This window comes from Lynx rufus, unplaced genomic scaffold (genome assembly GCF_022079265.1).
Source record: "Lynx rufus isolate CCGP_SWC_20201006 ecotype Redwood Valley unplaced genomic scaffold, mLynRuf1.p SCAF_13, whole genome shotgun sequence".
NCBI lineage: Eukaryota > Metazoa > Chordata > Mammalia > Carnivora > Felidae > Lynx > Lynx rufus.
In genome coordinates, this window is record NW_025814827.1 from 46,016,740 (window position 1) to 46,038,935 (window position 22,196).

At 52.8% G+C, this 22,196-nt stretch overlaps 3 protein-coding genes across 4 annotated transcripts; 1 reads left to right on the plus strand and 2 right to left on the minus strand.

Annotated features, from left to right (window-relative positions):
- Window positions 1-42: 42 nt before the first annotated feature.
- IPO4 (importin 4) lies at window positions 43-8,806 on the minus strand. Its single transcript, XM_047075508.1, has 30 exons — window positions 8,435-8,806; window positions 8,268-8,354; window positions 8,061-8,140; window positions 7,934-7,975; window positions 7,355-7,484; window positions 7,081-7,260; window positions 6,788-6,853; window positions 6,577-6,678; window positions 6,407-6,490; window positions 6,000-6,164; window positions 5,858-5,911; window positions 5,591-5,700; window positions 5,178-5,286; window positions 4,885-5,014; window positions 4,547-4,660; window positions 4,325-4,438; window positions 3,978-4,098; window positions 3,713-3,824; window positions 3,489-3,601; window positions 3,301-3,378; window positions 3,163-3,220; window positions 2,961-3,066; window positions 2,676-2,869; window positions 2,478-2,522; window positions 2,012-2,137; window positions 1,703-1,911; window positions 1,465-1,597; window positions 1,272-1,376; window positions 515-584; window positions 43-406 (listed from the first exon to the last, which is right to left on the minus strand). Exons 1-30 carry the CDS (start codon window positions 8,501-8,503, stop codon window positions 276-278), a joined length of 3,237 nt encoding a protein of 1,078 aa, XP_046931464.1. The 5' UTR covers window positions 8,504-8,806; the 3' UTR covers window positions 43-275.
- A 48-nt stretch (window positions 8,807-8,854) lies between these two features.
- On the minus strand, window positions 8,855-14,286 carry TM9SF1 (transmembrane 9 superfamily member 1). 2 transcript variants are annotated; one of them, XM_047075509.1, is made up of 6 exons: window positions 14,191-14,286; window positions 13,529-13,890; window positions 12,111-12,732; window positions 11,639-11,824; window positions 10,096-10,369; window positions 8,855-9,521 (listed from the first exon to the last, which is right to left on the minus strand). In XM_047075509.1, the coding sequence occupies exons 2-6, from the start codon at window positions 13,871-13,873 to the stop codon at window positions 9,128-9,130; spliced, it is 1,821 nt and encodes a 606-aa protein (XP_046931465.1). In that variant the 5' UTR covers window positions 13,874-13,890; window positions 14,191-14,286; the 3' UTR covers window positions 8,855-9,127. The 2 variants fall into 2 exon arrangements, with proteins under 2 accessions (XP_046931465.1, XP_046931466.1); XM_047075510.1 differs by having other exon boundaries at window positions 14,154-14,281.
- A 290-nt stretch (window positions 14,287-14,576) lies between these two features.
- On the plus strand, window positions 14,577-21,721 carry TSSK4 (testis specific serine kinase 4). Its single transcript, XM_047075526.1, has 5 exons — window positions 14,577-15,217; window positions 18,382-19,367; window positions 19,717-19,931; window positions 20,317-20,710; window positions 21,136-21,721. The coding sequence occupies exons 2-5, from the start codon at window positions 19,143-19,145 to the stop codon at window positions 21,316-21,318; spliced, it is 1,017 nt and encodes a 338-aa protein (XP_046931482.1). The 5' UTR covers window positions 14,577-15,217; window positions 18,382-19,142; the 3' UTR covers window positions 21,319-21,721.
- Window positions 21,722-22,196: the final 475 nt, after the last annotated feature.

A 22,196-nucleotide genomic window follows, 5' to 3' on the forward strand; every position in this document is an offset into this window, starting at 1 on the left:
TCTGAACATCTATCTCCGTGCTTTCTGCTGTCAGAGCTACTGTTTTTCAAGCAGAAATTGAACTGCCTTTATTTAGGGTAGGATGTCAAGGCTCCATTCATGTTGTTCCACAGCAGAACACATCCAGAGACGCCTCTGCAGGGCAGCGGTCAGGGCTGAGACTCCAAATGGCTACGAGGCCCAGAATCTTTGGTAAGGCATGAGCTGCACTGGGCTGAGAGGTGCTCTCGGGGTCTGGGCAGGCTCTGTTCTCTCTGGCCCGGCTGCAGCTCAGTCTAGGTGAGGCCCAGGACGGCCTGGAGCTCCTGAGCTTTGTCACCAGGCAACGAGCCCAGTGCTGAGTGGAAGCTGTCGGTGTGCTGTCTGGCCAAGAATGTCAGGAGCAGCAGCAATGCGGCCTTGGTATCTGGGTGGAAAGTGCAGAGGGAGAGATCCCGCATGGACTGGCCCTCCCCCACCCCCAGCTGCCCCAGGCCCTGTGACCCCTGGCCCTGCCCACTACTCCCACCCTCACCTGGTTGGATCTTATTGTCGGCCAGAATGAGGCTGCAGATGCGCAGGAGCTCAGGAGCCACATCTACAACCTGTGAGAAAAGAAAGGCTGACTTAGGGGTGGCAGCACCCTTGGGCCCGGGTCCAGGGGGGCAGTGGTAGAGACCAAAGAGAGGGAGAATCTCCCACCAGGGATACTTTGAGTGTGATACCAATTCACATCCAAGACAACTGTGAAACATGAGAAGGACCCAAGAAACATGGTAGTAGTAATTGTTTTTGAAGGAGACAGGATTGTGACCAAAGAGAAATGAAGTTAAGAACGAAAGAATCCCCTGGTTGCTCTTCAGATCTATTAAGTCTTTCACCTTTTATTTTAAATAAAGACCAAAAGAATCCCAGACACTTGGGAGCCTCACCAACAGAACAGTCTCTACAGAAGCACTGGAACAGGAGTCCAAACCTAGCTGGTCAGTTCAGATGAATTCAGGAAGCAGGGCTGCTCTAATTGGAAGGGATGGTGGGGCAGCCCAGGGATACCCACGCCCCATGAGCATCCTGAAGGAGCCCTGGTATAGGAAGTTAGCCTAGGGAAGCTGTGATTTCTAGCTCCCCCCAGAGTGTGCAAATGGCCAGGCACGATGGAGCCTCCCTAGGAAAAAGCACTAAGGAGCGTCACAGGACAGTTTAAACTGTTACTCTGCGTCAGCTACAAGTGAGGCCAATTCTGCCTGTGACAAGCAGCAAGCTCCCCTGAGGGCCGCCAGCATCAGCATTACCTGGTCAGGGCTGCTCTGGTACAGGAAGCTGAAGAGGCGCCCTATGGTGACCCATTCCTCCAAGTCCTCCTTCAGTGGCAGGGCATGCAGCAGGGCAGCCAGCACCTGGACACAGAGATGCCTCAGGCCCCTTGTTCCGCACCCTCGCACCCTCCTCAGCTTCCTGGCTGTGCCTGATGCCCCTGGGTCTCACCTGGGGCTCCGGTTTCCTTGTGGGACTGGCCATCAGCAGGCGGGCAAGTGCCCCACAGATGTTGTCACGGACGCGATCATGGCGCTCCCGTGCCAGGAGGGGCAACAGAAGCCCCAGCAGCTTGGGGAAGTGTCTGGTTCCACAGTCAAGGAACAGGCACGCGGGCAGACCTCTCCCGTCCTCAAGTTCCAGGGATGCTCCCAACCCCACCCAGGCCCTTTCTGCAAACTAAGGATACTCCTGAGCGGGGCGGCCCCCATGTTCTGCCAGCACCCCCAGCCCAAAGATGGCATTGCTCCGCACCTCAGGGTCTGCCTCCCGGGCCGTGCTCAACAGCACAGGGAGCAGCCGAGACACAAACTGAGCTGAGGCGCCGCCCAGGCCCTGAATAGACTCCGCCAGGGTCCCCACTGCAAAAGACTTCTCTGCCACTGTGCAGCCTTGCTTCTGGTGGGGGGAGGAGTGAAGTCAGCAGGGACAGAGTGAGGGGCTGGACACAGGGTGCACGGATAGAACGGGGTTCGAAGCCAGAGCACAGAGCACTCACCGTCTTGCACAGCAGCAGTGGCAAGAAGCCAGCAAAGAAGGGGGCGAAGGCATCTCCCCCGGCTGCAGCTGCCAGGGCTGGGATGGCCTCTCCCGCGTGCTCCAGCAACATGGCATCATACTCAGCCTGCGGAACCAGGTCAGGGGCTAGAGCATCAGAGCTAGTTCTGTAGCCGTGGGTGCCTTCCACAATGCCCCTTCCAAGCTGGCCATGTTTGAAACACAGCTTTTTCTCCTGGTACACCTACTCTTAGCTATCGATCCAAGCCCACCCCAATCCCCACCTGCCAGCAGCCTTTCCGGAACCTCCAATGCCTTAGTGGGAGCAGGGCTGCATCATTTGGAGCCATTACCAGCCTTTTAGTGCCCCTGGCCTCCCTAGGCCAAGCCCAGGTGCACTGTCCATCTCTGCCCTGTGCAGACTACCCGGACAGCCTGGTCCCACAGTTTGGATCCATGGCCCTTACCTGGTCCTCCTCTTCTTCCTCCTCGTCGGTGTCCTGACAAGCTATCTGCAGGAAGAGAGTTCAGCTCAGCCTGGATCTCCTGCCCCTTCCCCTTTCCATGGAGGGGAGATAGGGAAACCTGGACCTGTAGTACCCTCAGACTATCCCCACTTAGGGCTGACACATCTCCTCAGCCCACAGTCCACCCATCCTGCTCACCTTCCTTTGCAGCACCGCCTTGAGCATGTTGCAGAGCTCAGCAAGACGCCCAGGGGGCTGCAACGCGAGGGGCCCGCAGCCGCGCAGCACCCCCGTCAGCGCCTCCAACACGGCCATCACCACCTGGCGCTCCCGCTCCACATTCACTGCCTGCATGTAGGACGGCACCACCCGGGCGAGGGCAGTCTGCAGAGCTGGGGACATTATTAGCTGAAGCCCCGATCAGACCCTGTCCCTCCCTCCAATCACCCCCTGCTTCCAGGGGCCCTAGCCTCCCCTGCTCACCTGCAGTGTTGGGTTCTGAGGGGCAGCTCTGACAGGCCTTGTGCAGTGCGCAGCAGAACTGACCCAGGGCCTCGTGGGCTGCCTTCCGCACGTTCAGGTGAGGGCACTGCAGGGTGAGGAGGGGCAGGATGTGCCTGCTGTGTTCATGGCCAACGCTGGGCCCTGAGCCCTTGGATCCCACCCACTCTACCAGCCCTCTCACCTCTAGCAGCTTGAACACTTCTTCAAAGACAGTCTCCATGTAGGGAAGGAAGGCCACACTGTGGACAGACAAACATATGGCCATTGGGGAAGGAACTCCCAGGCAGAGTTCCCAGTGCTGGGGAAGGCCGAGGCTCACCTGGTGTTCACGGAGATCTCTCCCAGAGCAGCACAGGTGTCTTCCTTCTCATCGAAAAAGGCATTTTCCACGCTGTACCTAGGGTCAGGTGGGGAGGCAGCAGCCATCAGGCACCAGGAGGGGCAGATCTGGCACTGGGCCCTTGCAAAGCCAGGATTCCTCTGACCAGAATGGCAAGCCCTCCGCACCCTGAGATCTCTGAGTCCTCCTCCTCTTCGTCATCCTTGTCCATGAGCTCCTCCTCTTCCTCCCCATCGCTCTCGTCAAACAAAAGGAAGGAGGCGCTTCCATCGTACTGAGGCTGGACAGAGGAGGCACAGCAGGGACTCGAGCTGTGCAACTGGCTGGGAGACAAATGCCAGTCCCGGGCTGCCCTTCCCCAACTGGCCCAGCCCACCCGTTCTCTGCTCACCACAATGCCTTCAGTGGAACGCAGTGACAACAGCATAAGTGTGGTGATTTGTGGCAGGTGTGGCGCCAGGCCCTCACCCATGAGCCCTGATAAGGCTGCAAACAGGCTGTACCTGGGGGAGGCAGGCAGAAGCTGTACAGGCAGAATGGGGAAGCCCAGGAAAACCCCTGATCCAGAAACAGAGAGGACAGGGTTCTCAGGTCAGGGCTGTGGATCCAGTGGGTGGGCAGGAGACATGGGACGGGTGGGGTGAGGGCTCACTCACGTGCAGCGCCGCAAGTCAGGGTCGTCTACCTGGTCACACAGGCCCAGCCCTAGCTGGCAGCATTCCTCAGCCAGGGGCCTCATGGGCTCCCCCACTGCTCGAGCCAGCACCCCCAGTGTCTCTGTGGGGACAAGGACTTGGTTAACACTAGGATGTGAAAATGGGTCAGAGGTGTGCGAGGCCAAGACCTGGGGGACCAAAGATGGCAGCTGGGGGGTGATTCAGGAATCCCACTTGTGTTTCTAGGCGCAGTGGGAAGGGTGCTTCCTTCTCCCGGGGGGAGATCTCTGTGAACACCTTGGCCCTTCCTCTGCACTGGGAACCTTGCCTGAGAGCCCCTTACTCACCCAGGCTCTGGATCTGCACAGGCTGAAGGTCCTCATGGCCAGTTAACAGGAATTCCCGCAGGTGCTCCATAATGGTGGGGAAGTAGGGCAGCAGGGAGGCCTGGGCAGCTGTGGCTGGGGAATGGAAGGCCAGTATCAGAGCTGGAGTGAGGACCACCGGTCCATCTGTCACGGACACCCTAGGGAAACCCTGTGCCCTGCCTCCTGCCTCCTTGTCCTCACCAATGGCCCCCAGGGCGCTCACAGCCAGCTCCTTGGCCCGGGAGCTGCTGGGATTCCTCAGAGGCTGCAGCATACATTCCATCAGCTCCGGAAGGTAGGGCTGCACTTTAGGCCCTGTAGGAAAAAGCATTCCTCTAACACCCAGGCCAGGTCTCCAACATTCTGGGGGCCTACTTCCCTCCAGGCTGACCTCTAACATCTAGCCCAGACCTCTTTGGGTGCCTGCCACACCCCTTTCTCTGCCGCCGACAGTGGTTCAGGGAGTTGCACATCCCGTCGCCTTCATCCAAAGCTACAGCTCCATCCCCTCCCTCACATACCCGATTGCCATCACCTACCCAGGTTCTCCACGAAATTCTCCAGGGCATAACAGGCCTTGGCTAGGTGGTTTGTGTGCCCAGAAGGCACCGATTTCAGGTAGGCAAGGAGCAGTGGCATCACCTCCCCTGAATAGCTGCTGATATGGGGCTGAAAGAAGGGGAAAGGAGACCCCAAGTCAGCTCAACCGCGGGTATGCCCTCAAAGCACGCACCTAAGTGCCAATGGCAGCAGGGATGCCTGAGGAGGGGAAGCTGGCCCCTGGGAGGGGTGGGGACTCTGAAACGCTGACTGCCCATTCAGCCTTGCTGACCTGTAGGTTCTCTGAGAACTGGCCCAGGGCAAACAATGCAGCATTGCGTACAACTTGTGATGGGTCCTCCAGGCCCTTGCACACGATCTGCAGCAGTGGGGACAGCAGTCTGGGTGGGGCAGAACAAGAGAATGTAGTCTGAGGGGCAACACCAGAAAGCCCTAGGCTGGGCCATTCTCATTTCCCCTGGGAAAAAGGCTTTCTCTGTCACCAGACAGTAGGCGCCACCCCTGGTCCCTATAGCTGGGGAAGCCATTTAAATTATTTTCCAAATCAGGACGCCTTTTAGAGTGGCGGAAAGCACTACTGATAATTAAGCTCCAACAATGAGCACAGACCAGGACTGCCACGCGCTGTGTGGTGGTTCTCTCCACTGACCAGCCTCCCTCTAGGAAAAAGGAATAGACACCTACCTCTGTCTGATGTGGTCACCAGCTCCATCGGACAGTACGGCCAGCACCAGGAGCCCGGCCTTGCGCTGGTACGGTCTCTCACTCCGCAAGGCCTCTTCCAGCATGGGCATCTAAGGGAGCAGATGGTACTCTCCAGAAACCCTGGCATAAGCCTGCCATTCCTCCGGCAACTGGCCCTCCACACCTACTAGGGCCCAAACATCTTCAGCAATGGGAGACTAGGCACACCTGGGGGTAGGGACGCCAGAAGGGCAGAGCCACACTTACCAGCAAGGGACAGAGCTTCTCAGGGGGCAAATGTAGTGCCAGCATGTCCACGACCTGAAAATGGACAGGAAGACTTTGCTGGACTCCATCTCTGCCCCACAGCTACCTAACACCCTGTTACTACCCCTGTAGCATATCTCACCTGTACAGCAAAGTGCTTGGGAGTCTCCCCCACCAGCCCAATCTCCACCTCTTCCTCTTCTGAATCCTGGTCCTCAGGATCCAGCTGGCCCAGTGGGGGCTCGGCAGCCATAATGGGGAAAAGGGTGTGTAGTAAGGGTGGCAGAAGACGATTCTTCAACAAAGCCTTGAAAGGAAGGTGGAATGGTGTCCCTGAGAATCTGCTCTCAAGATGGACTCACATTAAAAATTCTAGCCTTCTAGGCCATAAAGGGTCTAACAGAAGATTCCCAAACTCCCAGCTAGGAGCTGGGGTGAGGCCAGATCAATTTTAAATATCTAAAGATACCCGGAGATAGACAGAAAGCCCCAGCAGTGAGGTAAGGGATGGAAATGGGGATGCACTAATGTGCGTCACAGAGTACTCACCTTGCTCTTGACTTTAACCAAGAAAGTGAGGCAGCAGAGAATACGAACACGTATTGCATCACCCAGAGCCACGTTTTTAGCCACCTGCCCAGAGACTAACTTGAATCAGAGACAGGCAAAGAAACTCCCAGCAATATAAGCAGCAGAGGCTGTGCCTGTCCCCAGCTCACCTCCAGGCAAAATGTGAGGACCTCAGAGAGGTGGGAGGTGATGATGGGCACCTCTGACTCTAGCAATTCATCCAGGGCCTCCACAGCCTCACAGGCCTTTGCCTGCCAGACAGACAAACAAGTCATAGGGTTACCATGCTCTTCTTCAGTGGACCAGGCTGGGTGCTCCTACACTCTCCTTCCAATAGACCTCTTGCCCACATGTCCTCACCTCATCTACAGGGATCAGAGTCTGCATGGCCACAATGAGCTTGGGCACCAACATCCGCGCAAGAGGCTAGAGGACAGAAAGCATAATATGGGCTCATCTCAGGCCCCAGAAGCTGGCAGCTTCCTCAAAGCCTGGGCACAAGATGAGCCCAGGTACAGCCACCCACAGTATCCCCTCTCAAGTGTTAGGAAGCACAAATGGCAGAGAATCTGAAGTAGTTCTGCATCCTGCAAGAATGAGAATATGAAGACCCAAGAACAGGGAACCAAGAAAGGTGAGGACCCACATCTTACCACGTCATCGGTGCCCAGGTAAGGGGCCATGGTGGTCAGCGTGCGCAGGGAGTAAAAGAGGAGCCCAGGAGAGCCCACCTCACCGAGGGTCTCATTCAGAAGCCGAAGAAGCTCCCGGTGGTGGGGTTGGAAGGCCTTAGGCCAGGAGGTCACCACCACACTTAGCAGCAAAAGCCCCATCTGTTCAGGAGTAGGGGACGAAAGGAAAGCTTACATGGTCTATCCAGCTTCTTGGTCCCTCCATCCCTCCCTCCCACCGACAATGTGCTAATACCTCTCTCTCTGGTATGTGAGGGCTGTGGGTACTGTGCTGAAGAAGTTGCATGAGCTGAGGCCAGGCCTCCAGGCCTTCCTTTCGAAAAATGGTGGCTGAGAGCTGGGCCAGGCTAAGGCTCACAGAGTGCCTGCAAACAGGAGAGATTCCCCCGCCACCCCCAATCATCCTCCAGTACCCTCCCCAGCACACGCTGGGCCTGCCTCAATGGGCTGGCCAGGAAAGAAACCTTCAAGTGTGGGCAGAGTGTTTGCCAAGTTGGGACACATAAGACCACTAGTGGCTAACAGGGAGACCAGCAGCATGGTGGGTATGTGATCTGGTGAGCCTCGTTTCATGCAGACTGAATTTCAGTTCTGTTCTTCTGAATAGGATATGGCAGACCTTCACAGCCCATTCTTATGAATTTTAGTCTTCAACACGGCCTTAGAACCCTTGCTCCACCCTTGGTCTAGAACTGAAATCTTCCCTTCTCCCTGCCCCAGGCCCTGCCTGGAGCTGAAAGACAAGGCAGAAACCCAAAGAGGGTCTCATTAGGGGGTCAGTCAGGATCCCAAGAGGAGGCAGGTAGGCACTTACTGGGTCTCTCTCTGGAAGGCCGACAGAACCAGGGACTTGAGGCTGGAACACAGGTGGCAGGTGTTGGCACTTGGCCGGCCCAGGAGCCGCCTCCGCCTGGCCCCGCCCCGCCCCTGGCCCTGCCCACCTCTCCCGATGCTCAGCTGTCAGCCGTCGCCAGTGGGTGCTCAGTCGTCTGCGGGTCAGCACTGCCGCGAACTGGCGGATCTGGGACAAGGAAGCACGCACGTGAGGGTTTGGGCAGGAAGGTGCTGAACGGGCCGCAGGGGGCAAGCTGGGGGCGTGACCAGTGGCGTACTATGGGACGCTCAGCGGGAAGGGGCAGGAACCTCACCTGAGGATCGGCCGCTGAGGCCAGCAGGTCGCAGAGCGCGGGCAGGGCGGCCGGGTCCCGAAGAACGGTCTGGAGCTGCTCAGTGGCCTGGCGGATAGTTTGGGGGTCAGAGTAGGGCTTTTCCCGCAACCTCCCGCTCGCCCCGGCCGGGTCTACCCTGTCCGTACCCGGCGGATACGCTCGGTGTCCGGCAGCAGCAGCTCCCGCAGGATCTGCTCCAGGCCGGCGGGCTCCATGGCAGCAGCCGAGGAGCCGCTACTGGGTCGGGAGGGGGGAGGGACAGCACGTGGAGGCCCCGAAACCCATTTCCGGCGGAAAGGGCGTTGCTCCGAGCCCCACCCGTCACCAGGGTGATTCAACTCGCTTCCCACCCGGAGCTCCGGCTTTGCCACTTCCGTTGGCCTCAGCGCCGGCTGAGCCGCGGAAACAGGCCCTGGCAGTGAAGGTTCCCCCAGTCGAGAGTTCCCAAGCTCCGCGTAAAACTCGAGTTCCGTGCGTGCCGGGCCGACCCGGTTTTCTAAAGGGACACTACCCTTAACCGCAGGGCTCGAGTTCCTATATCCAGACCAAACCCTCCAACTACAGGATGCTTTTTCTTAATAAATTTTATTTTGATAATTGTAAAAAGAAAAATCAGGACCAAAACTAAAGGCAACTTAAAAAGTTCAAATATATACTCCTTATATAATAGAGATTTGTAATTTCCAGGCCCTCCGGGGGAAGAGGGGCCCAAAGGGCAAAGGGAAAGTAGATAATGCCATCACACAATTCAGTCAATCAGAAGAGACGTTGGTAAGAGATCAGTGGGCCTCTGGACGTGAAGAATGGGAGAAAAGATCAATAGTTTTGCCACCCAAAACTTAGTCCATCTTGAGGTTAACATAGATATAACGGATGAACTTTAGGGAAGAAAAAAAGGAGATGGTGCCTAGCATGAGGAAGAAGACATAACCAGTGAGTAAGGAGTAGCCAAAAAACTCTACTGTCTGTACTGCCCCTGACATGTTGGAGCGCCGAGCATAGTAGAAAACCGAGTAGAGGAAGATGAAGAGCCCAGTGGAGCCAACACTCAGCACAGATCGCCACCACCAGCGGTAATCCTCCCCAGACAACTGGAAGTAGGTGAGCGCAATGGAGATGCAAGCCCCCACACTCAGCAGGATGGCGAAGACAAAGAAGAGGATGCCATACAAAGTGTACTGTTCCCGACCCCATACTGTGGCAAAGATGTAGTACAGCTCCACAGAGATGGCACTGTGAAGAGAAGAGAGGATACACAGCATTAAAGGGCTGTGCACTGCCAGCACAGTGGCCAGGTCAAAATCCAGCCACCCCCTCCATGTTACCGCGTCACTGTGGAAAGTGGGTCCACTCCACTCCCTGCCCTACAGTTCCTGGCTCCGTGGGGACTCTTTTACCCATGACTAGCTGTGCTCATTTCAAGAACAGCTTCCCTGATAGGTTGAGAGCAAGGATTCTGTCTGTTTTATTTTCTGCTCTATATTATCTGCCTGGCACTAGAGGTACTCAAAAAATTGGACAGGCAATCACATGGGCTTTAAGCCCCAGCTGGTGCCTGTGGACACTAAAGTCAGAAACCAGGAAGGCAGTGAACGGAGCAATGTCTTTGGAGAGCTTTATAAGTGAGCCACCCTCATCTTTGAGTTGATTTAAGCTGAGTCCTGCTTGGATACAGGAGGAACTATTTAATGATCTCTTAATTGTGCACCTGAACCAGGGATCATCACTCTTGTTGGGTCAGGGTACTGAGAAAGGCAGTTAAAGTCGGGAACCTGAGAGTGATGGCCAGAGCATAAAGGGAGGATACCTGAAAGGCAGGAAGCCTCCAACCGTCATGTGGATGAGCGTAGACTTGTACCAGGGCTGGGGGGGGATTTCCCGGGCGATGTTCTTGGTGCGACAAGGTGCATCAAAGGAGCTAGCGTTGTTCTTCCCGAAGATGCCTCCAATGACAGTAAGGGGGAAGCCCACCAGCAGCCAAACCGTCAGAAGCAGCAGGATGGTGGTGGCTGGCAGAGCCTGTGTTGAACCATTAGCCCAGTGCACTGAGTTCACCACACTCCACGTCAGGAAGAAAGGCACTGCAGGGATGGGCCCCCAGAAGGAGGGTCAGCTGTAGGAACATCCCTGGGGCCACCCACTCTGACTAGACCTAATAGGGAGAGAGGTGAAGCATCCTGCTCCCAGGCTGACCTCCCCTTTTCACATCCCATAGTTCTCAGTTCCTTATCTTACCAACATCCCTTCCCCCATCCATTATCATTAAGGGTCAAGGCAGCTGTTACATAAGGATCAAAGAGAAACACAATCCACCTGCCTCCCAGGGCTTGTTCTGCTGTAGCATTGGTGATTCCTAGCATGACCCATTCCTTTGGCTTAAGGCCCTATTTTCAGAAAATCCTCTTCAAACATAAATGTGACGGAGTATAAATCAGACACTCAAGATTGGGAACACGAAAGGTTCAAAATGCATACTACTACTGCTGCCTTTGAAAGGACAAGCTGGCTTGTAAGGCTAGAGTGGGGTAGCCGCCTGCAAATAAAAAAAAACAAACTTATTGTGGCGGGGACACCTGGGTGACTCAGTCAGTTAAGCGTCCAACTTTGGCTCAGGTCATGATCTCGTGCTTTGTGGGTTCAAGCCCCATATCAGGCTCTCTACTCAGTGCAAAGCCCACTTCAGATCCTCTGTCCTCCTCTCTTTACCCCTCCCCCACTGATGCGTGCACATGTTCTCTCTCAAAAATAAACATTAAAATTTTTTTTTTTTTTAAGTAGGCTCTAAGCCCAGCGCAGAGCTTGAACTCACAACCCTGAGATCATGACCTGAACCAAGATCAAGAGGGGGACACCTAACCGACTGAGCCATCCAGGTGCCCCCAAAAAACCTTTTAAAAAGGGACTATCAAGAAATATGTTGAAGAAAGAGTGTTATTTCACTCTTAACATAATGGTTAAGAATACAGGCTCTAGAGTCAGACTGCCTGCATCTGAAACCTGGTTTGCTTCCTCTTAGGAGTGTAATTTCAGGCAAATTGCTTAACCAGCCTTCAATTTCCTCATCTGTAAAAATGGGGACAATATTAACTCCCGCATAGGGCTATTGTGGAGATTAAATCGATGAAGGCATGCAGAGTGCTTACCATGCTGCCTAGAATATTTTAAGGACTTAAATTTTAAACTATGCAAAAGAAATGCAGTCTTGTCTTTTGAATGGTTCTCTTGTTTCTTTTGCCCATTTTCATTCCCTTAAGGCCTTACTCTAACTCTATTGTAGGTTCCATGATGTGTTGTAAGTTCCTAAACCCTCAGTCGCCAGGCCAGCCCACCAGGGAAAGGGCAGTCCTCACCAGAGAAGAGGCTGGTGGTGAGAATGATGTTCCACACCCAACGCTCGCCTCCAATCTGCCGGTAGAAGTGGCTGGACACGTAGCCAGAGATGCAGCAGGTCAGGGCATACAACAAGATGGCTGCCGAGTTAATGGCCCCATGACGGTGCACATTGAACATGCCCAGCAGCGCCATGACAATAATGCCTGTAGGGTAGTAGTGGAAAGCCTGTGTCAGGTCTCCCCTGTCCCTTTTCTGACAACTTCAGAGGAATCATCCCCCTTTCTCCCAGACCCAAGGAAAACAATATCCCCTAATTCTGTTGTTCAGCAAACCCACAATTGAATATACACATGCTTGTTAAAGCCACCCACCCCTTAGGTTTGCCTCTCACCTTGGAAAGAAGAGAAGATCTGCAGATCTTTCCAGAACAAACCACCAACTTAGTTCTACCCCTTGAGAGAAATCCCTGATTAATTTTTATCACCTCACCAGTGCCAAGGGCCAGGAACTGGGCACCCACACCAAGCACAGCACAGAGCAGACCACGGTATGGAGGGAAGCGGAAGACATCTGTATGGATAATTTTCCAGCCATTGTCACCTTGATCAAAGTCATCACCAGAACCTGCAGAGGTAGTCTCCTCATCCAAGTTGTATCGAGCCAGGTCGTTTCGAAGCACACGCATGAGAATGACAGCCACAAAACCCACCAGTAAAAACACAAGCACCATGGAATTGATGATGGACAACCAATGGATTTCCAGTGTTCGGGGAAAGAAACCACTGTCATCGCCACGGCGCCTGTCACTCCGACGTTCCACTGAAGTCTCAGACCAGCGCACGCTGTAAGTGTGGGTGAGGCCTAAGAACTCATCAGGTCGTAACCCATCTAAGCTGTGGGGCTTGACGTCCCGCACAGAGACATTGGCAAATATAATTCGGTCTCCGTGGAATTCTAGGTGGAAGTCCAGATGGGTCCAAAGCCCTATCTTGTGGCTGTGAGGCAGGAAGCCACTCTCCTCCATGTAGCCCACAAAGCCACGGATTGGCAAATCATCCACTACAAATTCAAAGTAATACAGTTCCTCAATGGCCTGGCGCAGTTGCTCCACCTACAAAGAGCAAGTCAGGAGTCAGATACGGCCTCCCCAGGCATAGCGTTAGAGCAAGGTTCCACAGCCTGGACACTTCTGACATTCTGGGCTGGATAATTTTTATTGTGGGGAGCTGTCCTGTGCACTGTAATATGTACCATCCCTGGCTTCTTCCCACTAGGTGTCAGTAGCACCCCCCCAGCCCCCCTCCCGGCAGTGACAACCAAAATTATCTCCGGACATTGCCAAATATCCCTTGGGAGACAAAATTGCCCCCTGCTGAGAACCACTAGGTTAGAACCTAGTATGCTGGAATTCTCCAAAACGAGCAATATGACTTGACAGGGTTAAGGTGTAGAAAAAGGAGAAAGGCAAGGTGTCAGAAGGTCTGGAGTAGACTAAAGAAAAGTGCCCTAAGATAGGATTTGCTAAAGAAAAAAAAGCATCACAGGAAAGATTAGAGTGTAAAGGAGCCAGTTAAGAAAGCCAAGAGGTAAGTATGGAAGGAAACAACTATAGAGGAGTGATAGTTGGGACCTTATTACCAACAGAGCAGCCTGGAGTCCGGAGCCCTGGGCTCTAATATCACCTCTGCAATTCAGTATCCATGTGGTCTTGGAAAGTCACTTTTGAGCAAGTATGTTTCTTCCTCAACTGAATGCAAATAATACCACCTGTCCTGACTACCTGGTGGGATTGTAGTTAGAGTTAAGTCAGATCATTTCCATAAAGGTGCTATAAGACCATAAATTGTAAGACACTGTTTAGTCCCTGGGAGGGAGGGCTGACTTCTAGCCAATGTGGAGAGGCTGACCTGTGCAGAACTGAGCTGCATGTGGCACAGGATTCTCTTCTCCACATTCTCCCGAAAACGTATCTCGTACAAAGACTCAGCCATTCGGTCCCCATCCAACACTTCACCCAGGCTAAGGCTTTTGTGTCGTATCTTCTCAGGGCAGCAGACCGGAAGCTGATAGTAGTGGTAAGTCTCCTGAGGGTTGTGGTAGGGTCCCACTTTGTTGACATATAGAATGACGGGGTCACCGGCCTTGTAGTGTGTCACACCTTCCACCCCAGGCTCATGGCCTGTGCCCAGCAGCAGCATCAGAAGTGACAACCACTGGTAGCTCCAACTCCGCGGGTGCCCTAGGACTGTCATCCTTAAGGCAGCAGAACCTGTTTGGGGGAGTCCTGCAGTTATGGAAACCAATTCCTGACGCCCCAGGTCAAGTCGTTCGAACCGCTCCAATTCCTCCCCTTGGGTTCTCCAACCCTCCTTCGGGAGGCCGCCTCCCGACCCCCAGACAACACTGTCACATTGTCCTCCTTTGCTCTCCTGTTCTCTCAGTCTGGGCCCCCCCCCCCCTCCCGCAGCCCGCCTGCCCGGGACCTCCCCGCGCCCCAGCCCGTTTCCATGGCAACGCCACGCGGCCTCGCACCTCAGGCACCTTCCCGCGGCCCCCGCGGGGTCCTCACCGCACGGGAAGGGCTGGCCGAGGCGGCCCCCGCGGCCTCTGCGGCCCCGTAGCTGCCCTTGGGTTCCTGCCGGGGTCTCCCCCCCTGAGCGGCGCGCTAGCGGCGGCCCGGGAAGGACCTGACGACCGACCTCCACGGGGTTGGCCGCCGCGGTGCCTGATCGCAACGGCTGTTGCCACACCATACGGTAGACCGCACTGAGTTCAGTTAAGTGTTCGCCGACTAGCTTTCTCCAGTCGGGAGCCCGGCCCAGCTCTGGAGAGCCCGCAAGGCCCGGCTAGCCCGTCCCCCGGCGGTGGGCCCTCCCGGCGATCTGGAGAGCAGCCCGAGACACGTCAGTCTTACCACTTCCGCCTCACCCGCGGGGACCTCAGCCGGGCGGAAAGCTCCTTTTCTGGAGCCTAGTGGGGACCACGCCCCCGATGTTGCGGCCGGTGCGCTCCTCCGCCGATGGTCTTTCGGGCAGGGACTGAGGCTGAGGCCTGGCTGCGGGGACGCGGACGCCACTTTGGGGTAAGAGTCGCTGCCGGGCCGCTCGTCCGTCCCAGGGAAGACTTGGGGGCACCTGCCGGCACAGGCCGGAGAGCCGTGCCCGCCGCACGCGCCCAGTAACTGTCCAGGAAACGGAGCCCGGTTGGTGGCTGGGCCTACACCTAGTGGACGCCCAGGAGCATTTGCCGGCTGAACCGGTGGGTCTCGCCACCGAATGCAGAGGGCGAGCTCAGAGAGGCGGTTGATGGCCCCCAACCCGGGCGGAGGTGAGACTTTGGGCGTCGCTGTGCTGGGACATCGAGGGCACAGTACGTGCAAGTGTCTTGGAATCTGCATCTCATCTCACTGCTCCTCTTCCAACCCGTCACGAGTGGCCTCCCGCCAAAAAATAAATACATAAGTAAAAATGTCTTCCCGAGGCTGTGCTGGAAGCCTCCCGGCCAAATAATGACAGTCCCATGTTCGAAGACAGGCAACCTGAGGCAGGTCTGGTGCGGAGACACGCAAAGAGACAGGGTGTCAGCCCTTTTATCGGGTGAGTTGGGCAGCCTGGCAGGGTTATTGTTAACCTGCAGGCAAAGAATCTTGGCATACGTTCGACTCTTTCGGTGTTCTTGTTATTTACGTGTGTGTGTGTGTGTGTGTGTGTGTGTGTGTGTGTGTGTGTGTGTGTACGCGCGCGCGCATGCGTTTGGGCTTCTCAATTTTATATTGCAGATTACTCTGGAAAAGTTTACCCTTGCCTGTCTTGGCTATTTTAAGGGTATCTGCCATTGGGAGAGTTTTGAAGCTCAGACCCAGGGGCAGTGACTTCCGTTTGGCCACTTGGGGGCAACATGTAAGGATGCAGATTTAAGGTTCCCTTTCCCTGGGTAAAGAAGTAGTGCCTCACCTCCCTGTAGGAGGAGGTGAGGTTCCAGGAAGTAGGGGATTGAGTTTTTTAGATAATCAGTGGATTTTGTAATTAGAAAAGTAATTTAGAGAAGCCAGAAACCTGGGACTCTCTCACTCCCCTGTCCCCAGGGGACATCCTCTTCAGATCAGTGCCACCAAGCCCCCCTGCTTATTTCCTGAATATTTTCCAATACTTGCCCTCGTTGCAGCTGCCTTGGTTCAGGTCCCACCCTCTCTCACCTAAATTACCATGATAGCCACCTTGCTAGTGTCCTGGTCACCTCCCAACTTGGATCCATTTTCAATACTGCTGCTATAAAGATTTTTTTAAAAATATGTGTCCTATTTCCAGCAACAGTGGTTCTGAAATCTTGGTGCTCATCAGATTGAACCAAAAGCTTATTTAAAACATAGAGACCTGGGTCCCACCAAATCAGGATCTTAGAGGAGGGGGTGACTGGTCATTATTTTTTAACAGGCTTTGATTTTGACTAAAATTTGACCATGAGTACATAGGATAAATTCTTAAAAGCTTGGCATATGAGACCTGTCGGACCTGGATCTTTACTTCTCCAGGTACATTACCCTTTTGGAACCCTGTCCTGTGTTCAAACTGGAATCTTGAATGTCGTGTTCTCTCAAGTCTACAAGCTTATGTAGCTCCTTTTGCCTAGACTGCCCAGTCTACCATTCCCTACTTACCTGCCTGGAGACTTCTAACAGTGCAAATGCTTCCCCTATAAAGCCTGCTTTTACATCTTCCAGTCTTTAATTATAGCACTTTACCTCACTGGACTGTTATTTTACTTCTGTGTCTGTCTTCCTTGTTAATTGCTAACTACTCACAGGAAGACTAAGTTATACATCTTGATATCCTTAGCAGTGCTTTTGTATAAAGTCGTCAGCTTAATACATGTTTTTCAAATGAACTGGTTTACCCCCTGCACAATGATAACACAGCTGCCACCAGGCTGCCCATCCAAGGGCCAGCCAACTATCCAGAGGGTGGGGCTGTGTGGCTCTCCTTACCATGGTGTGCCCTGGACAACTCATCTTGGTAGATCGAGGATGTAGATTAGGCTTCCAACAAACTTTGGAACCATCTTGCCAGCAGGATCAGCAGGCTGTCAGTAAATAGGAATTTACCAGTAGTCTATGGCATAATCTTTTGGAAGATAGAAATGTGATTCTTCCCTTGTTCTTTCCTGAGTGCCACTCCCCACCCCCCCATCCCCCCCCCAGTCTTAAATCCAGGTTAACCCTTCAATGACCACAATCTCTGTCATTCCCTGCAACCTGCATTTTTCTAGCTTGTCTTCCTTACCCATGCAGCTTAGATTTGGCATTCCATCATTTCAGCCACATTCTTGACTGTGTTCTTGATGCCTCTCTTCCATTATTGTTTCATTCCAGCTGCCAAGTGAAACCTTAATCTTGGGTCATATTCAAGAACTGTCAGTATTCAAGCACCTATACCCAAGATGAATCTTAACATTGTGTTAAAATCGTGCGTCTATAAATTGTGTTTTTAACCTCAGTTGGACCCCCAGTGCTGCTCAGTGATCCTGTTCATTTTCCAGATCAGCTCTCTTACTCTGCACAACCCATTCTTCTCAAACCTCTGACTTCATCTCCCTCTTCTTGCCAGTTGACCTCCCTGACAGCCTAGTGGGAGATGCAAGCAGAAAAAAACACAGTTACAGGCACTGTGACAAAGAAAGTATTGGGGCTCTGGGAGCACCCAGGAGGGAGGAACATCCAATTTGCTCTTGAGCAGTTGGTAAAGGTGTCCTTAAAACAGCTTATGAGCTAAGTCCTGAAGGGAGAGTAGGGGTTTGCCAGACAGAGAAGCAATGAAGGAAAAGTAATTCTGTTTGACTGTAGCATTGCATGTAGGTTAAAAGATAAAATTGGAGAAGTAAGCAGGGTCAGATATATAAATATAAATATATAAATATATATATATATATATATATATATATATATATATATATATATATATAAATTTGGACTTAATCAGATTTACACCTTGGAGTTGAGGGTGAAGACTGGAGGGGAGCAGAAAGCTTGCCAGAGCAATCAGTTGAGAACTGAAAGAGGCTTCAGCTAAGGCAGTGACAGCTGCTCCGGGAGCCTGAAACATACTGTTAAAAATACTTAGGAGGTAGAAGAGACAGAATTTGGTGACAGATTGGATGTAGGGGCCGAGGTAGAGGGAAGGGTCCAGGTGACATTTGGGTGTGTGAACTGAAAACAACTAGTATAGAACTTACAGAAAGAGGAAACCTAGGGCAAGAACATACAGACTTCAGTTTTGGACATGGCACATTGAAGATACAAACATGTCCATGTGAATCCAGCAAGCAGTTGGATGCTGGATCTGGAACTCCAGAGACATCTGAGATAGACAAGATTAGGAGCAGTCAGAATGGATGTAATAAATAAGGTGCTGGGAATGGGGGAGATCCTAAAGGATGAGGACATAAGACCTATGGTAGAAACTTTGCGGTATGATTAAGGGACAGACAGAGAAGATAAGGCTCCAGTGAAGTGTGAGGAGTGGCCAGAGGGATAGGAGGAATCCTACAGAATTTAAGGTCATGGAAAGCAAGATAAGAATGCATTTCAAGGTTCAGAGGTGGAATCAGGTGGAATCTATTCCACCCTTTCAATCCGAGTGATCCTTGTAATCTTGTAACGGTCTTTACTGGTGTAAAGCTATGGAAGTGATGCTTTGTGGTTTTGGAGCCTAGGTTTCAATTGATCATACAATTTCTGATTTTTTTTTTTTCTCTTGAAATTCAGTGCTACTGTGTGAAGGAACTCTGGCTAGTCTGCTGGATAGTGAGACCATATGCAGCAGAAACAAACGATCCCAGCAAAGATGAGACCGCTGGAAGAACCACCCAACTGAGCCCAGCTCAACTTGCAAAAAAAAAAAAAAAAAAGGTGGTTGTTTTAAGCCAGAAAAACATTTTAAGGTTAAGATTCCTTAGAATATGTTTCTACAACACCTTATAATGCTCTGTAATATTCTCACACGTGGGTTTCTCATGCTGGATAATAAAACTCTAGGAGCATAGGGTCTCTATTGGTCTTATTATTTTATCCCAGTACTCAGCCTGGTACATAGTGGGTGCTCAATAAACATGAATGGTTGAAGGGATTAGATCTATGGCGGGGGCAGGCAGGGTGGGGGGAGTCTCACCAAATTGCAGAAGTTGCCTCTAGGAATATGTTCCAAAGTGCACTTCATTCTCAAGTCTTATGGCCAGTGGTGGAAAGAAGGTGAATTGTGATGTATGTGGAACATGGGACCTTGAGGAGTTCCGTAACCAGGAGGAGAAAGAAGTAACAACAGCTAGTGGAGACAAAAAGAACTGCTTCTCCCTTCTTCCCCCTCCACGTTTCTAGTGAGAGTTGAGCCCAGCATCCCAGACTTGTGTGACTATATAGGCAAGCTCTCAAAGACTAACTTTACTTTGGTACCCTAGCCCTCATGGCTTTCTGAGCAGATAATAGGCTTTTAAGTAGCAAAGCTCCCTGCTCTCAGAAAGCCCAACACCATGCGGAAGGGAGACACCCTGGAGGTAGCACCACCCACCTCAGCCTACCGCTCTGTCATGGAGGAGTATGGTTACGAGGTGGGCAAGGTCATTGGCAATGGCTCCTATGGGACGGTTTATGAGGCTTACTACACAAAGCAGAAGATCATGGTGGCTGTCAAGATCATCTCAAAGAAGAAGGCCTCTGAGGACTACCTTAACAAGTTCCTGCCCCGTGAGATACAGGTTGGAAAGGGGGCTAGAAGAGGGAACTGGTACCAAGCTCATTAAGACTTCTGAGCATGGTCTGGAGGGGGTAGAGCCAGAACCCCACCCCCAACCCCAAATCGGGTGAATGTCTTACTATGCAGCAGGAAGATGATACAAATTCAACCTCTTTCCACCCACCCACTCACCGCCAGCGCCTCACAAAGTAGAAGTACAAAGCATAGGGTCTGCCCACAAACCACCAGCCCTCTGGGGTTTAATCCTGCTGCAAAGTTCTAAGTAAGTCAGCAGCAGGACAGTAGGAGGGCTGGGAGCACAGCCAGGGTTCTCCCTTCCCAGGTTTGATGGGTCCCTCTTCCGGGGCCAGGTAATGAAGGTCCTGCGGCACAAGTACCTCATCAACTTCTATCAGGCCATCGAAACCACATCCCGAGTATACATCATTCTGGAGCTGGCTCAGGGTGGTGACGTCCTTGAATGGATCCAGCACTATGGGGCTTGCTCTGAGCCCCATGCTGGCAAGTGGTTCTCCCAGATGACCCTGGGCATCGCCTACCTGCACAGCAAGGGCATCGTGCACCGGTGAGGGCGCTGCCACCCAGGCTGGGGCCTTTGGGCTCTCAAGGGGGTTTTATGCATATTTTCCATTTTCTGCCCTCTTTTTCCCTCCCTTGGCCTTCCTCAGTTATCTAGGCCCATCCATCCCCTCTATTTTAATTGTCTGGTCAAGAACATTTATGTAGTACCCACCGTGAACACAGCACTCTGTGAACTACAATGATGAGCCCTCGCTGGTCCCCAGGTACCATCCTCTCTCACCTTTGGGCTCTGCTCATTAACTCCATGGTTCCTTCCTCTCAACCTTGTGTCCTCATAACGGCAACTGTCTCCCACTTTGCCTTTTCCATCTCTAGCCTCTGACCCCTGGCCCTTCAGCTCCTGGTCTAATACTAAGCCCTCTCCCCAGCCTGACCCCCAGCCTTTCTGCTGCTGGTAGGGACTTAAAGTTGGAGAACCTGTTGCTGGACAAGTGGGAGAACGTGAAGATATCGGACTTTGGCTTCGCCAAGATGGTGCCTTCTAACCAGACTGTGCATGGTAGCTCTTCTTACCGCCATATGAACTGCTTTACCCACCTCAGCCGGACCTACTGTGGCAGCTTTGCTTATGCCTGCCCGGAGATCTTGCTGGGCTTGCCCTACAACCCTTTCCTGTCTGACACCTGGAGCATGGGCGTCATCCTCTACACTCTAGTGGTGGCCCGGCTGCCCTTTGATGACACCAATCTCTTAAAGCTGCTGAAAGAGACTCAAAAGGAGGTCACTTTTCCACCTAACTACTCCATCTCCCAGGAGTGCAAGGTGCTGGCTCCCCCAGGAGGGCTGAGGCCTCAGGGATGACCCACAGGGAGGGAATACCTAATGTAGGCCTCCCCACCCTGGGGGAGGCTCTTCCCCACCATCACTGTCTCACACTGTAGCCCCTGCCCGAGAGTAGTTGGTGGGGAGGGAGCTTAAAGGGCCATTCCTGGGCTCCACACCTTAGATGTGAGTGATGAGCTGGTTTCAGCAGGATAAGGCAAGGATTTCCCCCCAAGGAACCCTTCCTTCCCTTCTGCTCCAGGGAGTTACATGCCAGGCTCATCAGGATAAAATCAGGGCCACACCCCCTTTTACCAGAGTGGTGTGATGGGCTATCCTGCTTCTCTCTCAGGTCCAACTGCTCATTGCCTGTGTGGCACAATGGGAGGCAAGCTCAGCCAAGACCTCTCTCTCCCCTGCCCTAGAACCTGGTCTTCCAGACGCTATGCCAAGCCACCAAGCGTGCCACCATCCTGGACATCATCAAGGATCCTTGGGTGCTCAAGTTCCAGCCTGAGCAACCCACCCATGAGATCAGGCTGCTTGAGGCCATGTGCCAACCCCCCAGCACCACTAATCGGCACCAGTCCTTGGAAATCAATACCTAAAAGTGGTTAAGGGAGGGAGTTGAGAGAGGAGCAAAGCAGGAGGGTCTGGGGCTAACGATCTTTTCTACCAAAAATAAATCTATACCTGATTTAGTTTCATCAGCTGGAGTCAAAGACACTCTTTCCTCAAGGGAACTAGCAGGGAACACTACTGAGTCCAAGAGGTGGATTTCTAACCAGTCTGTAACTGGTCATCTTGACACCTATTAAAGTCAACACTGTAATTCAGTATATAGCTCACATGTGGCTCAGGGGGAGAGGGTGCTCAGATGAACATCCCTTTCGGGAAGTTTCATTATTCTAAGTAAATGCTTATTATTACACATCTCTGTGCATTCTAAATGTTCAAGCAGTGGGGCAGAGGCCCTGGTTGCTGTTTGGCCATGGCTCTCCCTGTTTATAACCAAAGGGATGGCATTATTTGCTCTCTTAGAAATGGGTATCAGGATGTGTGAAATGCCTTGGTTTCTTCTCCTTCCTTCAAATGCCACCTTAACCACGACTGAAACGATCCGAGTGAATCATGCACACTATTGCTCTTAGAAACAGAAATGACAGTTCAAACCAAGCCTGTTAGCTATGGGTTCTGAATAATGGAAAGCTCCTTGCTCCTTTAGCCCTGTATTCTCCCTCCCTGCCCTTGAAAATGGGCTTTGCAAAGGGAAAATGAGTAGTAAGTCATGGGGCTGTCTTGGCAGAGGCATGACTGGGGGAAAGCAATGAGAGAAGACTCAGAGACAGCTCCACATGGTCCCAAGATAAATAATAGGTGGCAGTTTAACCTTAACCTCAGCACCAGGCAACTCTAGGACAAACCAATGTGAAAGATGAAACAGTACATGCCTGGAACATAGTAGGTCAAGATATTGTCAGTGCCC